Source organism: Adiantum capillus-veneris, chromosome 16 (genome assembly GCF_014529385.1).
Source record: "Adiantum capillus-veneris isolate H3 chromosome 16, ASM1452938v2, whole genome shotgun sequence".
Lineage (NCBI taxonomy): Eukaryota > Viridiplantae > Streptophyta > Polypodiopsida > Polypodiales > Pteridaceae > Adiantum > Adiantum capillus-veneris.
The window spans coordinates 133,529,267-133,550,717 of NC_140946.1; the positions used below are offsets into that span (position 1 = coordinate 133,529,267).

At 44.8% G+C, this 21,451-nt stretch overlaps 1 protein-coding gene across 3 annotated transcripts in view; it reads left to right on the plus strand.

Annotated features, from left to right (window-relative positions):
* The window catches only part of LOC147439899 (Cobalamin biosynthesis CobW-like protein), a 49,567-nt gene extending 29,810 nt beyond the window's left edge, over positions 1–19,757 (plus strand). Inside the window, exons 2-9 of one of the 3 annotated variants that reach the window (XM_086485621.1) lie at positions 7,491–7,708; positions 8,457–8,571; positions 8,681–8,770; positions 17,987–18,166; positions 18,249–18,365; positions 18,446–18,553; positions 19,159–19,231; positions 19,314–19,757. In XM_086485621.1, coding sequence (XP_086341747.1) covers positions 7,491–7,708; positions 8,457–8,571; positions 8,681–8,770; positions 17,987–18,166; positions 18,249–18,365; positions 18,446–18,553; positions 19,159–19,231; positions 19,314–19,396 — 984 coding nt within the window. In that variant the 3' untranslated portion in view covers positions 19,397–19,757. Of the gene's footprint in view, positions 1–7,490; positions 7,709–8,456; positions 8,572–8,680; positions 8,771–17,986; positions 18,167–18,248; positions 18,366–18,445; positions 18,554–19,149; positions 19,232–19,313 lie in introns of all 3 variants that reach the window. The other 2 variants (XM_086485620.1, XM_086485622.1) reach the window with 2 other exon arrangements.
* Positions 19,758–21,451: the final 1,694 nt, after the last annotated feature.

Sequence of the window (21,451 nt, forward strand, 5' to 3'; positions counted from 1 at the left end):
CTTTTCTGCGGGCGTACCCCTTGGCGGCCTTGCGCTCACACCAAGGTTGCTTTTTCCCACCTCACGTCAATTGGCCGGCCGCTAAGTGCACGGTCGGCTCTCAATGAGTGAAAAGAGGCACAAGGGGAGGCTGAACAAGCCCTTCTTTCTTGGGTTTCCTGTCACTCTTCAAAAACACGATTAGGAATCGACACACGCAAGAGGACTTGGGTTCGTGCGACCACAACAAGCAAAAAAAATTCTGTGGTCTTTTGGTTCTTTCCTTGAGTGTTACAGAACACTGCCAAAGCTCTGATACCAATGTTAGATGCAGCGGAATGAATGTTTTCGCTTTGCTCAAGATGAGTGTTCCGAACTGTGCTCAAGGTTCCTTTTGTTCTTATGGAAGGTAGAGCCCTCCATTCTTAATGAGATGCTATGATCACAAACAAAGTGAATGGACACTGTGCGTGCAAGTGTATGAGACTGAGAGATAGAGAGAGAAGAGAAATACGACACCAGAGACGTAAACCCTCCTCCGAAGGCCCCACTCTCGTCGGCGAGAGTGGTACTATTGATTACACAAAGTGGTACAATGACGATGCATGAAAACTGATGCAACTTGGGACTATGTCGGTGGCGACACGGGGATGGTGACGACGACTTGAGGGCTGAAATCTGCGGCCTTCTATCTGCTGTCCATAAAAACGCAATGGCTGAAAATCTGGGACTGAATCGGGGCGGTTGAAAACGCTGATTTGGCTGCGTTTTAAGATGCTGAAAATGATGATCTTCTGCAATGTCTAGGGCTGAATTGACTGCTGTCCTTAATTGCTGAAAACGATATTCTTCTGCTTCAATGAAGGGCTGAAAATGGAAAACGCTGGCAGCTCTTGATAGCGTTAGTAAAAACGCTGGGTGTCTGGGAATGTGGGCGATGACTGCAAGGCTGAAAACGCCAGCTTGGGGAAGATGTTACCAAAACGCTAGGCTGTAGGGGATGGAAAACTCCAAGGTTAGGGGTGCTGTGGGGTTCTTGCTGAGAGAGAAGGAGTACCTGCTGCTTGGTGGCCCGTTGTGCTCCTTGCTCATCTGCCAAAGAGTGCTAGCTTTGGTTTGCTTATATATTTTCTTACCCAAATTGCCCTACCTACTTTTGTTGGGAAGTCACTTAAATTAATAAGTGAAAAATGTCAAAAATAGGGGAAATAGGCTAAAAGCACTGGAAAATTCTCCTAATTGATTCTAATGGATTCTGATGGGAATATTGATGATCATGCTGTGTGCAACCAGAGGATATGCATCTATGCTAAGTGACTGGGCATGCACGGTCTACGAATAGACTCACAAAAGTGCCAGATCACTTCTAATCTAGACTGACTGGACTGACTGAACCCTGATCATGCTGTAGCTTGTCCACGGACACATAGGGTTGGATGTGTCACGTGACAGCTCAAGCATTAATATAATAAAGAAATACCGAAAGGGGCACCGGGTGTTGAGGCCAATACCTTTGGGCACGGAACTACGCCAAGCCGTGTCGACTCAAGTTTTTAGAGTTGTGAAGTATTTTAAGCGATTCTCTCGTGTGGCGTGTTGGATTCCCGACTTTGGGGTGTCAAAGATTGTGACAGTTACCCGAGGTCAGAGTTTCCGGTGTTTTGCATTTGTGCTACTAAATGTGTATTGCAAGTCATTTCTAGTGAGTTATACATTTATTAGCATTTTGCCATTTATTAGGTTCGTGGGGTGGCTTTTATGTTGGGTAGTGCAATTTCCCTATTGCCCTAGATATGCAGAACCCCTCACCCTACCCCTCGTATTGGCATGTTGTGATTAGTGAGCAAAGCTTCCGGTCTTTTGGGCACTCTCTCTCTCTCTCTCTCTCTCTCTCTCTCTCTCTCCTCTCTCTCTCTCTCTCTCTCTCTCTCTCTCTCGCGCGCGCGTGCACTTGCACCTGTGCTGCACTTGCGCTCGCCCGCTGGCACACTAACCTGCGCACCTGCACCTGCGCCTGCATCTGCGCCCGCGTGCGCCTGCCTGCGTACCTCAGTCAGCTGACGCATTAACTTGCGCACCTGCCTGCCTGTACACCATGGCTGCCAAGGTACTCCCTTCACTGTCGTGACAGCCCGACAGCAACAGTGCTGACAGGTATTGCATGATTCCCCACCTATGCAATCAGCGCACATTAATCAAAGAGTATCCAGAAGCGGTCGAACAGTGAGCTCATCACCTATCAAATCAATGCCGAAGGAGACGCCCCCCAAGGATTCAAGGGACATGACGATCACATGTACTACACAGGACATCTGGGGACTGCTACCGTCTATCCAAGAACAAGTACGACAACAGAATGAGGTTATTTCACGTCAAAATGAAGACGTCAAAAACCTGACACTACGCAACCAAGAGTTGGATGATACCATTGCACTGCAAGCTCTGAAGCTTCAGCAACAAGAAGACACCTTGAAAACGCTGCAAGCTCAAGTGTTGGAACAAGGAAGTCACATAACACAGGTCACCAATAATGTAACCGATGCACGCGAGGGGTCTCCTCCATCTTGGGCACAGATAGTGAAACAAGAGAGGACCATGGGACACAAGACAGGAGAGATGTATACGTATGAGAGTATGTATACGCATGAGGATGCTACCGAATACAAGGAAAGGGAGAAAAGATCCCAAAACATTGCGATACGAGGCATGCCAGAACTTGAGGGGGAAACAGTCATTCATTGAACGTAGATGTTACCACCTTGTTAGCAGAAAAGCTTGATATGCAAGATGCAGGGGTATATGGGGCACATAGAGTGGGCCAGAAGAAGATGATGCTCATAGGGCAGTTGTATGCACAATGTTGGATGCTTGCAAAAGGACCATAATTTTGGAAACTGCACGCTTCTACTTGAAAGGCACTCAGTACTATGTAAGTGAAGATAGAACACCGACACAACAGGCAGCAAGAAGGAAAGCATATGAGGAACTTCTCAAGGAGAAAAAACCAGCATCACCGCCTAAAAATGCATAGGGGCACGCGACCCATGGGATCACGACCATACAGGTTACAAGTTGGAATTGTAGAGGTTTCCCATGGCATAAGGGAGAAGGGCTGGTGGATATTCTACCACAAGCTGACATACTCTTCTTATTGGAAACATGGGAACAAAACACATGCAGGCTGCTGGACATTAGTGGATATATCAAGCACTCCGTATGGTGGAATGGCACCAAAAAATGCGAGGACAAGGAGGTGTAGCTGTAATGTATAAGGAAGAGCTTCAAAAGATGGTTGAGGTATGCAAGATTGATAACCATAAGCACTATATATGGGTTAAGGTTTCCTCATCAAAAGGATTGATCTTTGTCATAGGATGCTATATCCCGCATCGAGAGTCACCTTTTTATGACACAAACCAGCTAACCAAAAATGACCCCTTTGCTGACCTATGTACAGACATTGCAATGTATGCACAAGAGGGAGGAGTTGTCCTTCTTGGGGATTTAAATGCTTGGATTGGAAACACATAGGTACAATTGACAGACCATTCACTGCACCCTGCGAATAAGAATGGGGAACTTATACTTGGTTCTATGTGGGATAGATGTTCAAGTGATAACATCATGAATGCACAGGGTCAGCCATGATAAGTATGATGAACTCAATGCAGCTTGTAGCCATGAATGGTGCGGATAAGTTCGTACACTCTGGATCATACACTTGCTACACGGCAAATCATGGGAGGAGTACAAATGATTATGCCTTGGTGAGATACCATGCATTGGACTTGGTCCATAGTTTTGAAGTGGGTAACAAGCTACCAACCTCAGACCATACACCAATCCATATATGCCTACACATGCCCAGTATGCCTATTGTCAACACAATGAATACACCGAATTGGTCATACAAAATGCAACTCACGAAGAAAGAGGACTATTCTAGTCCCTTAGATAGCTTACTGTTTGACCGGAACATGCCTTGTGACATTGAAGAGACGTGGAAGATCTTCTGACATGCAATGGAGGAAGCGGCAAAAATTACTATGGGCAAGTATCAAAGTGGTAAACAGACTAGGAAGGGTTTACCTCATAATCCTTGGTTTGATGCAGAATGCAAGGAGGCCAAACGTAAGATGAGAGGCTTATCACAACACTCAAATGAATGGGAATGGGCTGCTAGAGAATACAATACACTCAAGAGGAAAAAGAGACGCATGTATGAACTCTCAAAAGAACAACTAGACTTGAGCAGGTTCAAGAAAGAGCCAAAGAAGGCTTGGCGTAACATGAAGGGGAAGAAAGGGGATGTGATAGGAGATTTCAGCCTAAACGAAATGCATGCTTATGTACAAACTTTGTATGCCCCGTCGGGGACTCAAGAGGCGATATACACAGGGGCTCAGGCCGAACATCCGAAGCCCACCACCTTCCAGGCAATCATTAAAGGCCTCAAAAGCTTGGCGAATGGGAAAGCAGCTGACACATTATATCTTACCTCTGAAATGCTGAAATGGTCAGGTATTGAGGCTAAGAAATGGATACACCATATGATGAGTCAAGCAATCAACCAATACTTACCCCAAGATTGGCAAGAAAACTGGGTGAAAGCGCTCTTTAAAGGAGGTGACCGCAATTTGCTCACTAATTATCGCACCATCATGGTGAGCTCATGTATGGCAAAACTTTTTGGAAGCATTATTGAGAAAGATCTTAGCACATGGGCTGAAAATAACGGGAAACATGCCATTGGACAAGCAGGATTTAGGGCCCGGCACAGCACGATAGACCACCTTATCACACTCCGGGTCTTGATGGATGAAGCCAGGCTAAAAGGCAAAACCTTGTATTGTTGTTTTGTGGACTTCAAGAAAGCGTTTGACACAGTACCTCGTCAAGGGCTATGGTCACGTATGGAAACTCTAGGAGTTCCTATGCATATCCGGGCAGCAGTGGGACGCCTCTACCAAGAGGTCAGATGTAAACTCAAGACAAACACAGGTTTCTCACAAGAGTTCAGGAGCACTATGGGAGTTAAACAAGGATGCCCTTTGTCACCTACACTTTTTGGACTATGCATAGATGAGCTTGATGATTTCATTAACAAGGCTATGGGAGAGGGGGGAGATCACCCTAGCATTGGTACTTTCACACTTCTTCTCCTCATATATGCCGATGATGTGGTTCTCTTTGCCTACAAGGCCCTCTTTCTACAGAAACTTTTGGATGCAGTACATGCATTTTGCAATGTAACGGGCTTGTCAGTCAATGTAGCCAAAACAAAGGTTATGTCAGTCCACACATGTAGAAATGAGAATCAGCCCATCATCACGTATGACGGGCAAACACTCCAAGCGGTTGAGAGGTTCAAGTACTTGGGCATCTATGTACCTGCAAACCATGCATGGGGAAGTTGCGCGCAAAACAGATTTGATGCAAGACAAGCGAAATACTATGAATTTGAGAATATATGCAAGCAAAGTGTCACAAAGCGATGGGAAATCAAGTCTATGGCATTTGATGTATGCGTGGTTCAAACAATACTTTACGGTGTAGAGGTATGGGGGGGGGGAGTATCCTCGCTAGCACTTGGAATGACATTGAAAAGATTCCTATGTAGACACATGGGGATCAAAACTACCACCCCATACTCAGTAATGCTTTTGGAGACAGGCAAGAGACCGTTGGAAATGCAAGCCTTACAGAGGGTACACAGATACCTCATGAAAGTTAAGAGGATGCCGGAGAGCCGTCTACCCCACATGGCACGGCAAGCAGATGTAAACCGCAAAAGAATTACAGGAGTAAATCTCTCACATCCAGTCTCGTAGATGACATACGGAAATGGTTGTCTAGATGGAATGTGGGAGACCATGTGGACATGCATATAGAAGAAGGCACTGAACATGAGCATGGGCTGAAATTTTGACAGAAGCATACTTGAAGCCCTACACACTAGATGGAGTACAACAGTACACAGGTCCAAATTTGAATACTACGGCAAACACATCAATACACGATATTGGGAGACCTAGAAGACTGGGGACACAGCCAGATGCATATCAGGACACCTATGTCCCACCGGGCAAGACGGGCCATTACTTTGATGCGGACGCGATCACACATGCTCAAGATTGAAACGGGAGGGTGGCTGAATATTAAGGAAAATAGAAGGACATGCACACAATGTAATTTAAACAAAGTGGAAAGCGAGGCCCATGTCACCATCGAGTGCCCAGCATACGCACACATCCGTGCTGATTTCCCACTGCTATTGCAAGGGGATGTCACCTTTGAGGAGCTTCTCTCTCGGACACACCCCTCCCCAGTAGCTTTAGGCATCTACTTTGCCAAAGTATTGGATCATCACACAACACTAACACACAAGAAAGCTACTAGCACACTACCCCCTCTACACACATTAGGGGAGCATCTTGTAGATTTTTTTGTGGTCCCATGGGTCATTTTGGCCCCCCGAGGACGTAAATACAACATCATCATCATCTCTCTCTCTAGTTCTGCTATTCTCTCTGTGTTGAGCCCCTAGTTGCAGATTCCCATTTGCAGGTTGCTACCCATTCCCATTCGGTGAGCGGTATGCGATAGGAGGCCGTCTACGAGGAGATGTGTCGTGTTTGCTTGCGGTTGTAGACAAGATCATCACCCAATTCACCCTTTTCTGCTGATGCTTGTATATTACTGCTAAGGTTGCATGTTGTCAAGTTTTGATTTGCCTCTTCTAGGTTGGTTCGTGGCAGATCCTCGTTTTAGTCTTTAGCTTACATTAGGATATAAGGATTTTCCCTTTTGTCTTGTTGTCATATGGAGTCTAAAATGTAGAAAAAAGTTTTTGTGCCGTCTTAAAAACTTTCAGGCAAGTAAGCTTCTCTCACATCTTTTGCCTAAGCCTTTTTTAGACGCATTTTCAAGAATATTGGTTTTTTGGTCTTCTTTTGTTGAGAAACAAATAAGATGATTAAGTTTACTTCTTTATCTGTTTTTTTGTAAGCCTTCAGCCTTGCTTTTGTGTTTTGTGCAAGTGTTTTAGCCAATCTTATAAATCGTAAGTTCAGACTTTTCTAACCTTCTGAAGGTATATGCTCTTATATTAGTGCTACTTCACATTTCTGAAACATTATTGGTGATGTTATTTTTTTATACAAATAGGTAGAGCAGGTTTTTCTAAATTACAGCAAGTAGAATGTTTCCTAAATGCTAGGCATATTGATATGAGAAATAGGTATTCCCACAAGTATTTTCTCTTTTAATAGGTGACATGTATTTCTTACAAGAGAGAGACATGCCCAGAAGTATTTACTTTTACTGCATTTCTTAGTAGAGGGTAAGGCAGAAGATCTTGCAGGATGTGCTTCATTTATAAAATAGTATCTAACATTTGTTTGATTAGTTGGTTTCCCTCCTCGTTAGGACATGTGAACTTTTGATCCTTATGGAGGGTCGCTATCCAGTTAAGCTGATTTGGTGTTTTTTTATTTGATTGGCGACTGTAGCTTGTAAATTACATCCTCAAATCTCAACATGGGAAACGGATCGCTGTTATTCTCAATGAGTTTGGGGAAGAGCTTGGTATAGAGAAGGCGATGATAAATCAAGGGCTAGAAAGCAGTCTTGTTGAAGAGTGGATAGAACTGCCAAATGGTTGTGTGTGCTGCAGTGTAAAGCATAGCCTTGTGCAGGCGCTCGAGCAGCTGGCAGAACGCCCAGAAAGGTATGACCTTGCTTCCTTCTTTTGGTGGTCTGATTCTCATGGCTGGAGCTCCTAAGCAGTTTGTGCCTTTCCGACATAGCATGTTAGCTACAAATACGGCCTCATGGAGTAGCATCTACCTTCTCACATGCTAGCTTTTAGTATTTAACTCTTTATCTTTCATGGAATTTTGGACGTGACACCCAATTTTTTACGAACTGTTCACATGCACATACAATCATATGGCACAGACACACCCAATATATGTGGTAGTTCAATACGAGTAATTGATTCTATTAGCTTTCTAATAATGGAGTTCTCTGACGTGTTAAGTTGTTATCATCTGCAACACTTTTTAATTGATGTGTCCTACAACCCCATGAAACCTGTTTGCCTTTTTCCTACATCTAATCTAATAAAAACAAAACATCTCAAAACAACTAGCAAAAAATGGATCAAGCGTTTCTTGTGGCTATGTAGATATCTGACCCATGCAAGGTCAGAATGATGGTCTCCCTTGAATCTGTGTTAGCATGTGAGGGATTTGGCTAGAACTTTTATTATGTGTATGGAGGTGTAGCCGAAAGGACGTTTTAAAAACATGGATTTTTAAACATAAAGAGCAACTTATTACGTTAATCTTGGAAGGTTTGCAAGTCAATTATTCTCCTTGAAACTTTCTGCAATCAGTGCACTCATTGCTTTGTTATTTCCCTTTTCAAATCTTGTCGAACCACTGTATTTGTGTGGATGATCTTGGTGGTTACAGATTTGATTACATCTTGTTGGAAACCACAGGACTGGCCAATCCTGGTAGTTTAGCTTCAGTTCTATGGGTAGATGACGAGCTGGAGTCTATGATCCATCTCAACTCTGTGATTACAGTAAGGACTCTTTTGCTTGTTGTACTTCTCACAAGAGAAGCCGTGCATTTCCTTCTTGTGGCAGACGATATATGCTTTACAAAGTGGGGTTTCTGTGCATTTTATCCAGGTTGTTGATGCAAAAAATATTGATCATCAACTACATGAACACAAGGAATGTGGAAAAGTTTCTGAAGCTTTTCTTCAAATTGCTTATGCGGTTGGTGCAGCCATATCTTATAGTCTTTATTGCAGTTCACAATATAAAACTTATATGAACTGCAGCCTTTATTGCAGTTCACAATATAAAACTTAGGCTGGGTTCACATCGCCCGGCGGAAGAGCAGCCAATTCTCTGCGAGCCAATCAAAATCGCCCTCGCTTGCTGCCTTGTTCACATAAGGCGGTGGAAGGTGCTGACTGGGCTGCCACGTTAAGGAAGAATTACCCTTTTTCTCTTCCACCCTGCCCTCTTCCCCCCCCCCCCCCCCCCCCCCCCCCCCCCCCCCCCCCCTGCCCGTGAGCACTTCCACCCTGATGCCTTTCTCCAATGGAGCCGCGCCATGCAAGCAAAGGGACCCAGGGCGGCTACTGTCTTGTGTGAACGCTGGGCGGCGGCAGAGCTGAGCATATCTGTGTTCTGCCTGGAAGTGGTGGAAAGGTGCGGCACTTCCACCGTGCCAATCTGAACCCACCCTTATATGAACTTGATAAATTCATGTGCTACTATTAGTCAACAAACACAATATATATATCTGTGTGTATGTCTGTGAAAATTACCAAAATACGCCTCAAATTTTAAAAATTCCCCAAATACCCCTCATATTTTTCTATCTATCACTGTGAATCTGCCTCTGTAAATTTGCTCCTCTCCTCAGTCACAGGTGTCTCGATCTCCCTAAGCTCCAATGCTCGGTCAATGCGAGTAACGCGGGTGTGAGTATGAGCTGAGCTTTGTAGTGGTGGCTGCTCTTCTATCTGTCCATTGTCTGGTGTGAAGAAATCAGTAATGTGTCTCTGTGATTGTCTCTCTTCAGTTCTCCTCGGTACACTGTCCTTGTGTCTGTGTAACTCAAGTAGAATAGTCCAAGACATCTCTGGTCCTGATAGCTCATGACACTGGAAAAGGGTTTGAGGCCTTCTCTGAATAGACGGTGGAAGCGACCCCGTATCTCGTAATACCCTGTGCACCGACATATATAATGCATCCCCGTCTCTGGCTCTGTATGGGATATGCGGCATATCGTGCTGGCTGCTGGTATGCCTCTGAATCTACCGGTCTCAATCTCAAGCTGGTATGAAGATGTCCGTATTTGACCAATGGCACACCGTAACCCATGAGATAGATGTGTATCCATATAGCTGGGTCAAATCACAAGCCCATCCCCTGTGAGGTGGAGAAGATGCTCTTTATAGAAAGCCTTCGTGCCCAACTCTTGTGTCGGTCTATCCATGTCTTCCTGGTCTCCAACTTGGTCAGGTCCTGACAAATGAGTCTAGTAATCTCCACCCGTGTAAGAGACAACGATGGTGCATCAAGGGGGTACTGGAAGGGAGGTAAGCTGTCCATGCTGAAGCCATGTCCGAGAGAGAGAGAGAGAGAGAGAGAGAGAGAGAGAGAGAGAGAGAGAGAGAGAGAGAGAGAGAGAGAGAGAGAGAGAGAGAGAGAGAGAGAGAGAGAGAGAGAGAGAGTGTCACGAAATCATGCACCCCGCACATCCTACCCTCTGTCTCATGGTTGATGCCGATGCCCGGACCGCATCTTTTCTACGAGGGCTCAGACACAGATCCAGCTCTTATGCTTACCTCGACTGGTTATCGGCGAGGAACTTTGGCTATGCTACCACAGATCGCATGGCAGGGGGATCCTCAGACACGTGATGAAGTTTTTTCAGTCATCACTAGCATTACACTATGGAATATTTGGAGAGCTCGTTGTCTTCACATTCTCAGTGCGGCTCCACAGCTCCTTCAAGATACCCTTATTGCCATTTGGTTGGACATCATTCACACCCTGATTTGGGAGTGGGATTCTTCCTCAGGTACATCTAGAGCAGCCGAGGCTCGACGATTTGCCTTTCTTCGGCGTTGGGCCCGAGCTCCACTCTTTTTCACACTTACAGGTGGTCAGATTATATGGCATTATGCCCCCCTTGAGTGGTTTCTCCTCCACTCATCACACAGACCACCATGAGATTGTACTAGTCGAGTTGTCACTATAGTGGCTCTCATCCTTACATTCAGCTTGTATACCCCACGTGACAGGCTATTTTGGCATCCGTTGGGGATTAAATTGTACTCAGTAATATACAGCCCTGATTTTTCAAAAAAAAAAAGAGAGAGAGAGAGAGAGAGAGAGAGAGAGAGAGAGAGAGAGAGAGAGAGAGAGAGAGAGAGAGAGAGAGAGAGAGAGAGAAATGAAATGAAATGATATATTAACGTCTACAAAAGGCCAAAATGACCTATGAGACCAACTGATTACAATGATGAGTCTAGTACCAAGTCTGGGTACAAACAAAGAAAACTACAAACAAAGAAACTGATAGGAGTGCTACTGACTCCTATGGGTGGCTGGTAGGCTGATCAATGGTATCATGCCATAAAGGTACAAAGTGGGGATAAGTGTCACCATGATACAATATAGCAGTAGCATGAAGCCTATCCTGATCGACACTCTGGGTGTCGTGCTAGAATCCTGTGGATCCTCTGCCGCAATCTCCGCCGGTGCTACGTGGCTCCCCTCCTCAGTCGCGGTCGTCTTGATCTCCCTAACTCTATAGCTCGATCAATGAGAGTACCGCTGGTGTGTGTATGGGTGGGAACCGAGCTCTGTGATGGTGGTGTCCCCTCTGCCTCTGTGGTACTCAGGCTGAAGAAATCTGAGATGCGTCTCTGAGACTGTCTCTGTCTTTGCCCACTCATCTCTATGTCTCTGTATCTCAAGTAGGAATAATCCGAGACATCTTTGATCCTGATATCTCATGACTCTATCTAACGAGTCAAAACCATCTGTGAATAAACAATGAAAGCGTCCCCGTATCTCATAGTAGACTGTGTAGCGACATATGTAGTGAAGCTCTGTCTCTGGCTCTGCATGGCATAACTGACATATCCTACTGTCTGTTGGTATGCCTCTGAATCTACCTGTCTCAATCCCAAGCTGGTGTGAAGATGTGCGAATCTGGCCTAGAGCACATCGTAACCCGTGAGATAGATGTGTGTCCATGTAACCGGGCCGTGTGACAAATCCATCTGTCGTGAGTTGGAGAAGATGCTCTCTATAGAAAACCCTCTTCGTACCCAACTCCCGTGATGGCTCTATCCATGTCCTCTTGTTATCAAGCTGGATAAGATCCTGCCGAATGAGTCTAGTAGTCTCCATCCGTGTAAGAGCCAAAGATGGTGCATCAAGAGAATACTGGAAAGGGGGCAGCCTGTCCATGCTGAAACCATGCCTCTGAAACCATGAGCTCATCTGTGCATACCAACATGATGTATTTCCTTGTAATGCCAACTGTCTAGATGACTCAAGAGCAAGCCTGGCATACCTGTCCCTGGTGGTGTCCCATAAGCTGTGTACAAATGATACTGATCTGGTGAGAGCCTCAACCTCCATAGGTGGGGCAGCTAGCTCCGCTCGTATGATGTCATGTGGGACTGAGGCCTTGGCTCTAATCAGCCTAGAAATCATAGATATCAAGGGTCTCTCCATATTACTCCATCCAGCACTGTCAACAGACGGTCCCCAAACATGAACCCCGTAGTGCATAACTGAAGCGACCAAAGTGTCGAAAAGCCAAAGCTTTGTTCGGGGTTCCTGGAACTGAACTTGCAAACAAATTCTCTCTAAACCGCCTAGGGCTGCATAGGCACGAGTCAATCTAGTGTCTGCTGCCACTTTCAACGTGAACCTCGGTCCACTAAAGACCACCCCAAGATATGTGTATGCATCAGTGTACTCCATATTGTCCTGCCCATATGTGGAAGTAGGTGCTGATCTCCTAACCCACTGTGGCGTGGTATTAAATACCATGACCTTGGTTTTACCAAGGTTGACAGACAATCCACTATCCTCTGCAAAACTATGCAATGCGTCCAAATGTCTCTGCATACCCTCTGGTTAGTCTGATATCAACACAATATCGTCAGCATATAATAAAAGAGGGATCCATGTCCCCGCAAGCTGAGCACCTCTATCTCCTCCTCTGTCAATATAATCAGAGACTTCATCAACATACATACCAAATAAAGTAGAGGACATTGGGCATCCCTGTTTCACTCCGATAGTGGAGTGAACTATGTCAGATATCCCCTCTGATGTGCGTACATGACCCATCAGTGAACTGTACAATGCCATAATCTCCCATATCAGCTCTGTGGGTACCCCCAATTCTATAAGCCGGTGCATCAATCTGGCCCTCGGTACTGTGTCAAAAGCTTTGCGGAAATCCACAAGCTGCAGTATATCCGTCTACCATGTGCTCGACCCTCCTCAATGATAGCTCTGAGTGTAAAGACATGATCTAGTGTGGAGAAACCCCTCCTGAAACCAGCCTGCCCAGGTGCCCGTATGCCCATAATCTCTGCCCAACTGCTCAGCCTATGCTCAAGGATGGATGCATATAACCGTGCCAATGTGTGTCCTACCATGATAGTACGGTAATTCCCCGGTATTGTGGGGTCTCCTGTCTTGAAGATAGGTACAATAGTAGATAATCTCCAAGACTCAGGGAAGCCCTCACACATGACACGGTTGAATAACCGTGCAAGCATCTCTGCCAGCAAATCCCCAACATGTATAATGTGCTCTGCTACCAAACCCTCATGATCCTGTGCCCGTCTGGTCTTCATCCTGTCAATGGCCTCCTTTACCATCTCAGTGGTAAAGAAGGTGCTCGTAGCCAGACATGGCTGTGGTGGATCTGGTAGTGGTGGTTGTCCAGGTACAGTGTATAAAGATGCTGCATACTGCCCCCATATCTTTGTAGAAGTAATCACTGGTGGGGGAGATTGCTCATGGAATAGACACCAAGCCTCTCCTGAATCTCTACTAAGGAAGAGCTGATATAAATCTTGCTCCATCTGGACCAAGAAAGCTCGCTTCTTCCGTCGCACTAGTCGTCGTGTAGCAATACGAGACTGTCTATAGGTGATCACTCCCAATGTAAGCTCCCGCTGTATCTGAGCTCTACTCTGTCGACACTCCTCATCATACCAGTTGTTCTGAGGCATGTGCCCAGAACGACGTCTTTGACCAGGCTGAGTGTGTGGGTATGTCTCTGTCGCTGCTCCATTTAATGTCACTGTCAGCATAGATGTGATCTCCTCCACTGTGTATACTGGCTCTGATGTGCATAAAAGCCTACGTATCTCCTCTGCATAGACTGAGTCAGTCTCTGGTGTAAAAGTATAGCGTGGATGTCTACCACCTCGTGAGGCCTGAGATGTACTGTACTCAAAGGAGACTGATAATGTCAAAAGTGCATGATCTACTGCTATCCCTACAGGCCTGGGCCCCACTGTGAAATCCTGAATGTGAGAGATAAAGCTCGGATGTGTGAGAACATAGTCTACAGTGCTGGACCCATGTCTATATGGAAAACAAGTAAAACCTGTAGACAATGGGAAGGTCGGTAAGCCATTCAGTATGGCTAAACTGTGAGTAGTCGTCATCTCCCTGAGGTATCTCCCATACTCTGTATGCTCTCTGTCATGTGAGCATCTCTCAAGTCCCATCTCCTCTGGCTCTAACTCTCTAAGCATCTCCTCTGAGGTGTCATAGAAGACCGTCTGTGAGCTGCTTGTACGGGCATTGAAATCCCCTAGGAGTATGATGTCTCCATCTCTGGAGAACTCCCAGATATCATCATCAAGTACAGAGTAAGGAGACTGTCCTCTGGGTGAAGCATATACTGAAGTGCTGGGAGGAAAGTAGCATATGGCGATGTACAAGAAACGTCTAGTCTCTGCCCTCAGCCTCACCCACAAGTATCTGGCCTGATCATCTCTCCGAACTATGTGCAGTAGTGGTTGGAGCTCCTCTCTGAAAAGAACTGCTACACCTCCTGATCCTCTAGTCCCATGCGTAGATCTGGTGCATGTCCGGCAAGCTGTCTCCCATCTGTATCCTGACATGTGCGGCATCAACTGTCCTGGAGCCTGATGAGTCTTTGAGTAGAAAACAATGTCTGTCTCTGAAGCTGTCCGCAAAGGCCCCCACATCAAGTCTATACGAACCATTACAGTTCCAAACCGCCATCTTGAGAGTGGTCCCATAGGTCTCGCAATGTCATGTAGAGCGGTGCTCTGTAATTACTACTCGTCCATTTCTGTAAAAAGCTAACTTTCCCTTCTCCCTTGCTGCTATAATCTCTGGCATGACCTCTCTCATATGTGCAAGCTGTGAGAGTGTAAGATCATCTCCTAAAAAGATACTTGTTTTCTTGAGGGTTGGCCTCTTCTTTAAAACGTCTTTCTTTTCTTCCATGGAGGGACAACACAAAATGAGAGCCCGCTCTTTTGAACTCTCCCCATTACCTTCACTCATCTTGCCCACTCTCCAAGCTTGTGTGTGTGAGGGCTTCTCCACCCCCATCATGGACATGAGGCTCTTCACCTCTTGGTCCACCTTATCTGAATCTTTTAGGCCGGTCACTCTCACGTGTAGAGCGCGTACCCTTCTTCGTTGTTCCTCTTCAAGTGTCTTGTTGATGATGTCGGGTGTAGTCGGGATTTCCTTGCCCTTTCCCTTCTTGACAACTTCAATCCATTTTTCAGCCTCATCCATCTTCTTTTGCGTTTTGGAGAGAACCTCCACCCATGAGGTCTTCTTTTCTCCTTCCTCCTTTATTTCTTTGACTTGTGCTCGTATACTATTCAGCTCATCCATCATTGATGGCTGAATTTCTCCATCTTCAAGGCGTCCTCCCTCTTTGGTTTCGTCGAGTTCCTTCCTAAGGGCTGAGATGCTACCTTTTAGAGCTTGAATTTCATCCCGGAACTCCTTGCGTTCTAGTTCCCTCGCCTGTTCCTCCCTCTTTTTCCATTCAAGAATTAAATTCTTCTCTTTCTTCCACTCATCCATGTGGGCTTTGCATTCTTTCAACTCCTTTTCAATGGCAATCATCCTCTTGCTTGTGACCATGTAGTGCGCCGCCATTCTTCTTGCCTTTTTGTTTCACTTATCTGATTCACTTTCTAAGAGAGAGGAGAGAGTGACCTATACGCACCGCATTATCTGATTCACTTTCTAAGAGAGAGAGAGAGAGAGATGTGAAATGTTATATTAACGTCTTTATAAGGCCAAAGTTACAACCATGTGCGACTCTAGTACAATGTCAAGGGAACATAAGATAAAGATAAATGAGGGTACCTAGAGTGGGTAGGTATGTGAGCCTAACCCACATCCTCATCATCATCAATGTCCTCATCACATAATACATTAGCTCAAAACATATGGGGGGGGGTACAATCACATGAGGTGCTTAGCGGGGGAAGTAGACAATGGCATCCCATGAGCTCTCTCATGGGTCTCTGTAGTATGGCCTCAATGTCCTCCATGGTCAACTCTCGGGGGGGGGGGGGGGGGGAGTCTCGATGTCGCTCAATGATGCTCCATAGCCCCCGATGTAGACCTCGTTTACGGTGTGAAGATCTTCGCATCCTCAGGTGTTGTGAGGGGCCAAGTTGGATGGCTCGATCAACAAGTCTGCCCCGATGAGGGTGTGATTGGATAACCTGTGGTGGGCTATCCCAAGTAGTCCCTCTGTAAAAAGAAATGATCTGGCTCTGTATGGATCCTCTATTTGTGGGTCCTTTGCTCCTAAGGGTAGTCTCTGTGAGTATGGATCTCCATCAAGAAGAGACCTAGGAACCTCTGATCATAGTAATCCATGATGTGTGAAAGGGGCCAAAGCCCACAGATCTCGTAGTATGCTCTGCATTTGTAGATATAGTGCTCCTCTCTCTCTGGCTCTCCTTGGCAAACCTAGCATAATCTCTCCTCTAGGGATATACCTCTGTATCGGCGAGTCTCTATCTCCAACTGGTGAGATGAGGTGCGTCGTTGACCAATAACACATCTAATGCCATGAGATAGGTGGGTGTCCATATACTTGGGGTGTGAGATAAACCCATCATCTATCGTCCGGAGAAGATGGTGTGGGGAGAGAGAGAGAGAGAGAGAGAGAGAGAGAGAGAAAGAAGAAGAAGAAGAAGAAGAAGAAGAAGAGAAATTTAATGTCGTAGGAAACTCATAGTTAAACGGAATGGGAACGGGAACGGGAGGGTCCAGAACGCGACGGGAACGGGGAGGAGGGGGGGCCGGAACGGTCGGCTAAAGTAAGGCTTGAACTACCTGCATTCAGCTTAGTCCCAAATAAACTCCTAAACAACCCAAAAACTGCCCCCAAATCTGCCTTCAAACCTGCCCTCAAAGGGCACCAAATATGTTACCCAAACAACCCGAAAAGCCTACTTTTTTACCCCCAAGTGCCTACTTTTGACTGTTCCGCCCGCGTTTCGCCGTTCCGCCTCATGTTCCCTCCGTTCCGAAACACTTCGTTCCGGAACGACGTTCCATTCCGACTCCGTTTTGGGAACGGGACTCGTCGTTTGGGTTGTGTTCCGCCCATTCCTTGTTACACTGAGGAAACTATCCCAAGAGACCTTAAAGATCTATCCGACGAGGAGAGTTGAACTCAAGACCTGTTATTCAAGAGGGAAATGGTATAACCAAGCCACCACACTTGAGAGAGAGAGAGAGAGAGAGAGAGAGAGAGAGAGAGAGAGAGAGAAGAAGAAGAAGAGAATTTTAACGTCTAGGAAACTATCCCAAGAGACCTTAAAGATCTATCCGACGAGGAGAGTTGAACTCAAGACCTGTTATTCAAAGGGAAATGGCATAACCGAGGGGGGGGGGGGGGGGGGGGGGGGGGGGAGAGAGAGAGAGAGAGAGAGAAGAAGAAGAAGAAGAGTATTTTAACGTCGTAGGAAACTATCCCAAGAGACCTTAAAGATCTATCTGACGAGAAGAGTTGAACTCAAGACCTGTTAGTCTAGAGGGAAATGGCATAACCAATCTACCACACTTGGGTGATAGAAAGGTTATACCATTTTCCTCCTTTTAGTAGCACACACCCACACATCCACACACACACCCGGGAAGAAGGATATTTTAACGTCGCAGGAAACTATCCCATGAGACCTTATATGACGAGAAGAGTTGAACTCAAGACCTGTTATTCAAGAGGGAAATGGCATAACCAATCTACCACACTTGGGTGATAGAAAGGTTATACCATTTTCCTCCTTTTATTAGCGCACACACACACACACACACACACACACACACACACACACACAGAGAGAGAGAGAGAGAGAGAGAGAGAGAGAGAGAGAGAGAGAGAGAGAGAGAGCGCTTTGGTCTATGTGGCAGGATGTTGTGATTCTCAACAAAATCGATCAGTTATGTAGTGTAGTGGACAATTTCTCCAGCAAACTTGTGATGTTGGAGAGTGATATACATCAAATCAACTCTCTAGCAAAAATCGTTCGGTCAGAGTATTGCAGTGTTGATCTGGATGATGTTCTTCATTGCAGAGCGTATGAGACTAAGGTTGTATCACATAAATGCTATATATTGAAACAAGCAACCAGTAACTGGGGCCTTATTACTTTCTGATGACTTTCTGCTGCAGTTTGCTAGTAGGAAAATGCTTTCAGATTTGGTGAACACAAAGACCTTGTCACTTTGTCATGATCTAGAAGTATCCACTGTGTGTGTCACGGAGAATCGCCCAGTTTGTCTTGATGAGGTATTTGATGTCTTGCCTGCTGTCTGTATCTGTAGGCCTTCGTTTCAATGCTTTTGTTGGTTATCGAGAAGTATCTGCAGGTAAAGAGGTGGTTGGAGCAGCTACTGTGGGAGCAACAAGATTTCAAAATTCTTCGAGCAAAAGGAGTTCTAAATATTGGAGGTTCAGAATTCTCACACATGCTCCAGGTTCGGAATTTTCAACATCCAGTGCTTTTGTCTTGTGGGTGGATAGTTATTGATAGCTGAAGATGTTCCTTTCATACACATAATCCTATAATTATGTTATTTCTCGAGTTCCAGTTAAAAAATGGATAACCTGAAAATTTAACCAATTACATACAGATAATCCACAAATTAAGTGACTATTTTCCATGCAAGAAAACTTATTCTCCAAGCACATATAGTATTTTTTATAATCTCCCCTCTCTAAATTTTCATATTGGATTGCCATTTTGCTTTTTGGCATCGTTGTTGGTGAATCTGAAGCAACCGAAGTACCTTGAGAGCTACAGAACAAGTTTCGGGTGCCATGATGGCCTACGAGAGAGCAATAGGCTAAGTCGTAGAGGTTGATGGACCTCAACCTTGTATGGTTCATTATGCTATGAAAAACACGTAACCAACCGAATCATGTAAAATAGGTAGATCGATTTGGTTAGGGCATTCTTTATACACGAAGGGAAGAATCATTCGGGTTTGTCATCCTGCAAGCTATCGCCTTGCAAAAGCCTTTGCTTTTGGTTTACAACTCTTCTAGTTCATATTGATTACTCTTTTGGCAGGCTGTTCAGGATGTGTACGAGATTACACCTGTTTATGCCTGGGAAGAGCATGATGTACGGAGCAATAAGATTGTCTTCATCGGTATGGCAGCTTTCTATGGATTGTTCATGGTTCTTAGAGTATTTTGAATTCTCATTATTTTCATCTCTTTTTTTCGGCTCAGGTAAGAATCTGAATGAAGAGAATTTGGCCATGGCGTTTCGATTGTGCACTTGTGAAGAACAACCAGCCGTGAAGTCCTGTTGAATTGTTTCGATTGTGCACTTGCGAGGAACAACCAGCCGTGAAGTCTTGTGCATGCATGCTGAATTATAAAGAGAAGAGGGGGTTGTCTTTATTCCCAGTCGCAAAGGCGAGGTCGCTCCTCTTTTTGGCATACTAAAAGTTGAAGTTCCAGTCACATATCCCGGTTTGTAGTGTAAAATTCCTGGTTCAAAAATGGAAGTGCCTGGTTGTAAATTTATTTGCCCTTAATTTTCAAGCTCCAGAATTGGGCATATATATATATATATATATATATATATATATATCCAGGTAAGTACTTTAAATTTTGGCATAAATCTTGGCTGCACTATTAGAGTTTATTTAAGGGCTTCATTGAGTTTTTTTTGTCATTTTGTTTCTGAGTTTCCAAAAAATGAGCCTTCGATAGGGTAGATTAGAGAACCATTCATGGCATGCGCATAATAAGATGACGCTTGCATACACAATGGGAGGAGAGTAAAATGTAGACACTAACTTCGTTGATTTATTAAGCAAAAGTGTATACAAAGAGGTTCATTATATAGAGTTAGTGTAAGCATCTCATTTGACATCATGCATGACATCATAGAGGCTCCACAAACTCGCGGGTGACCTTTCAAGGCTTTTTAGGAAGCCCTTTTAACTATCTCTAAATGAGTCCACACCTCCAGTAATGACTCCCATAGGCTCCCATACCTTTGAGGTGCTTTTTTTACATGCCCCCACATGGTTCTATGTCACCTATGTATCCTAGTAGGCAAGAGGTGTTGTAGACGAGCATAAACTGAAGTACAAAATCTCAACAACCCTTGGGGTTTAAACTATGAAATTTGATCTCTCTTACACACTCCAATCCACGATCAAAAGAACATCTCTAATCCAAGAGACCATTCTCAATCTAGGTTTAAACTATGAAAATTGCAATCTCTTACACATTCCAATCCAAGATCAAAAGAACATCTCTAATCCAAGAGACCATTCACAATCTAGGAGACTGCAATCTAGGAGACTAATCCGATGTATAGAGATTGGGACCAAGCTAATCTTAGCTATCTCCAAACAAAATACATTGAGAGGCAAAAATAAAATTTAGAGAATGACGTCATAGTCATAGGCACAAGAGATTAGGAGGTTGCTGTGGTTTCTTTCTCATCTTCATCTTCGTCTTCTTTTGTCAAAAGATAGACTAAGGTACTGGGGTTGGGATTGTTCTTGGTGCTATCTTTGTCTTTCTTGAAGCGCTTGAAAGGAGGGCGACTCTTCTTGCAAATGTTGTAAATTTTTGATGCTAGGCAATCTTTTGTTATGTGTCCTTTTTTGTCACACTTCAAACAAGTTTTATTGTTAGAACTTATTGTAAAAGCTTCTCCCTCTAAAGTAGAGGATTCTTCCTTCAGCTCGATAGGTTCCACTTTTTGCTTTTTCTTTTTCTAGTTGTGAAGTGTTTCCCTAGTGCCTCTTATGCGGGTGATGAGGTTTCATAATCATCAGTGAAATGTATATAGTAGTTGTGTAGTGCGATGATTATGATTCCTAATGCTTGTTTGTCTTTTGCTTGGTTATGAGTGTTCATAGCCCGTGTATGTACGTGTGCTCTGTCACTAGATGAGGGGTTATTAATAGCTAGCTTGCCGTTTTACATGACGTACCCTTTCAACGTGGTTTGCCAAGTGTGAAAGTCCTTTTTGTTAAATTTTTTAAGTCTTTCCTTGTCCATTGTGCAAGATCGAAGGGGTCTTGGTGTTTGGAGACTTTGCAAGCACTAGTGTCTACCTCTTTCACAAGAGTATTATAACTCAAGTAATAAATTTGTGTTGTGTAAAGATGCAATTCTTTGATACAAAATGGTAGAGAGAGAGAGAGAGAGAGAGAGAGAGAGATGTGAAGTACCTCTTCACTTGGGCTGAATTCGCTCTTCACGCTTTGATTTTTCTTTGACTCGCTTTGGTCCTTAAAGTCTCCCTTGCTGCAAGAAATACCCCTTACTTGCTCCTTTAAATTGGTGCGAAAAAGAGGCACTTGAAGCCTTGGCAAGAAAGGACACTTAAGTCGGCGCCT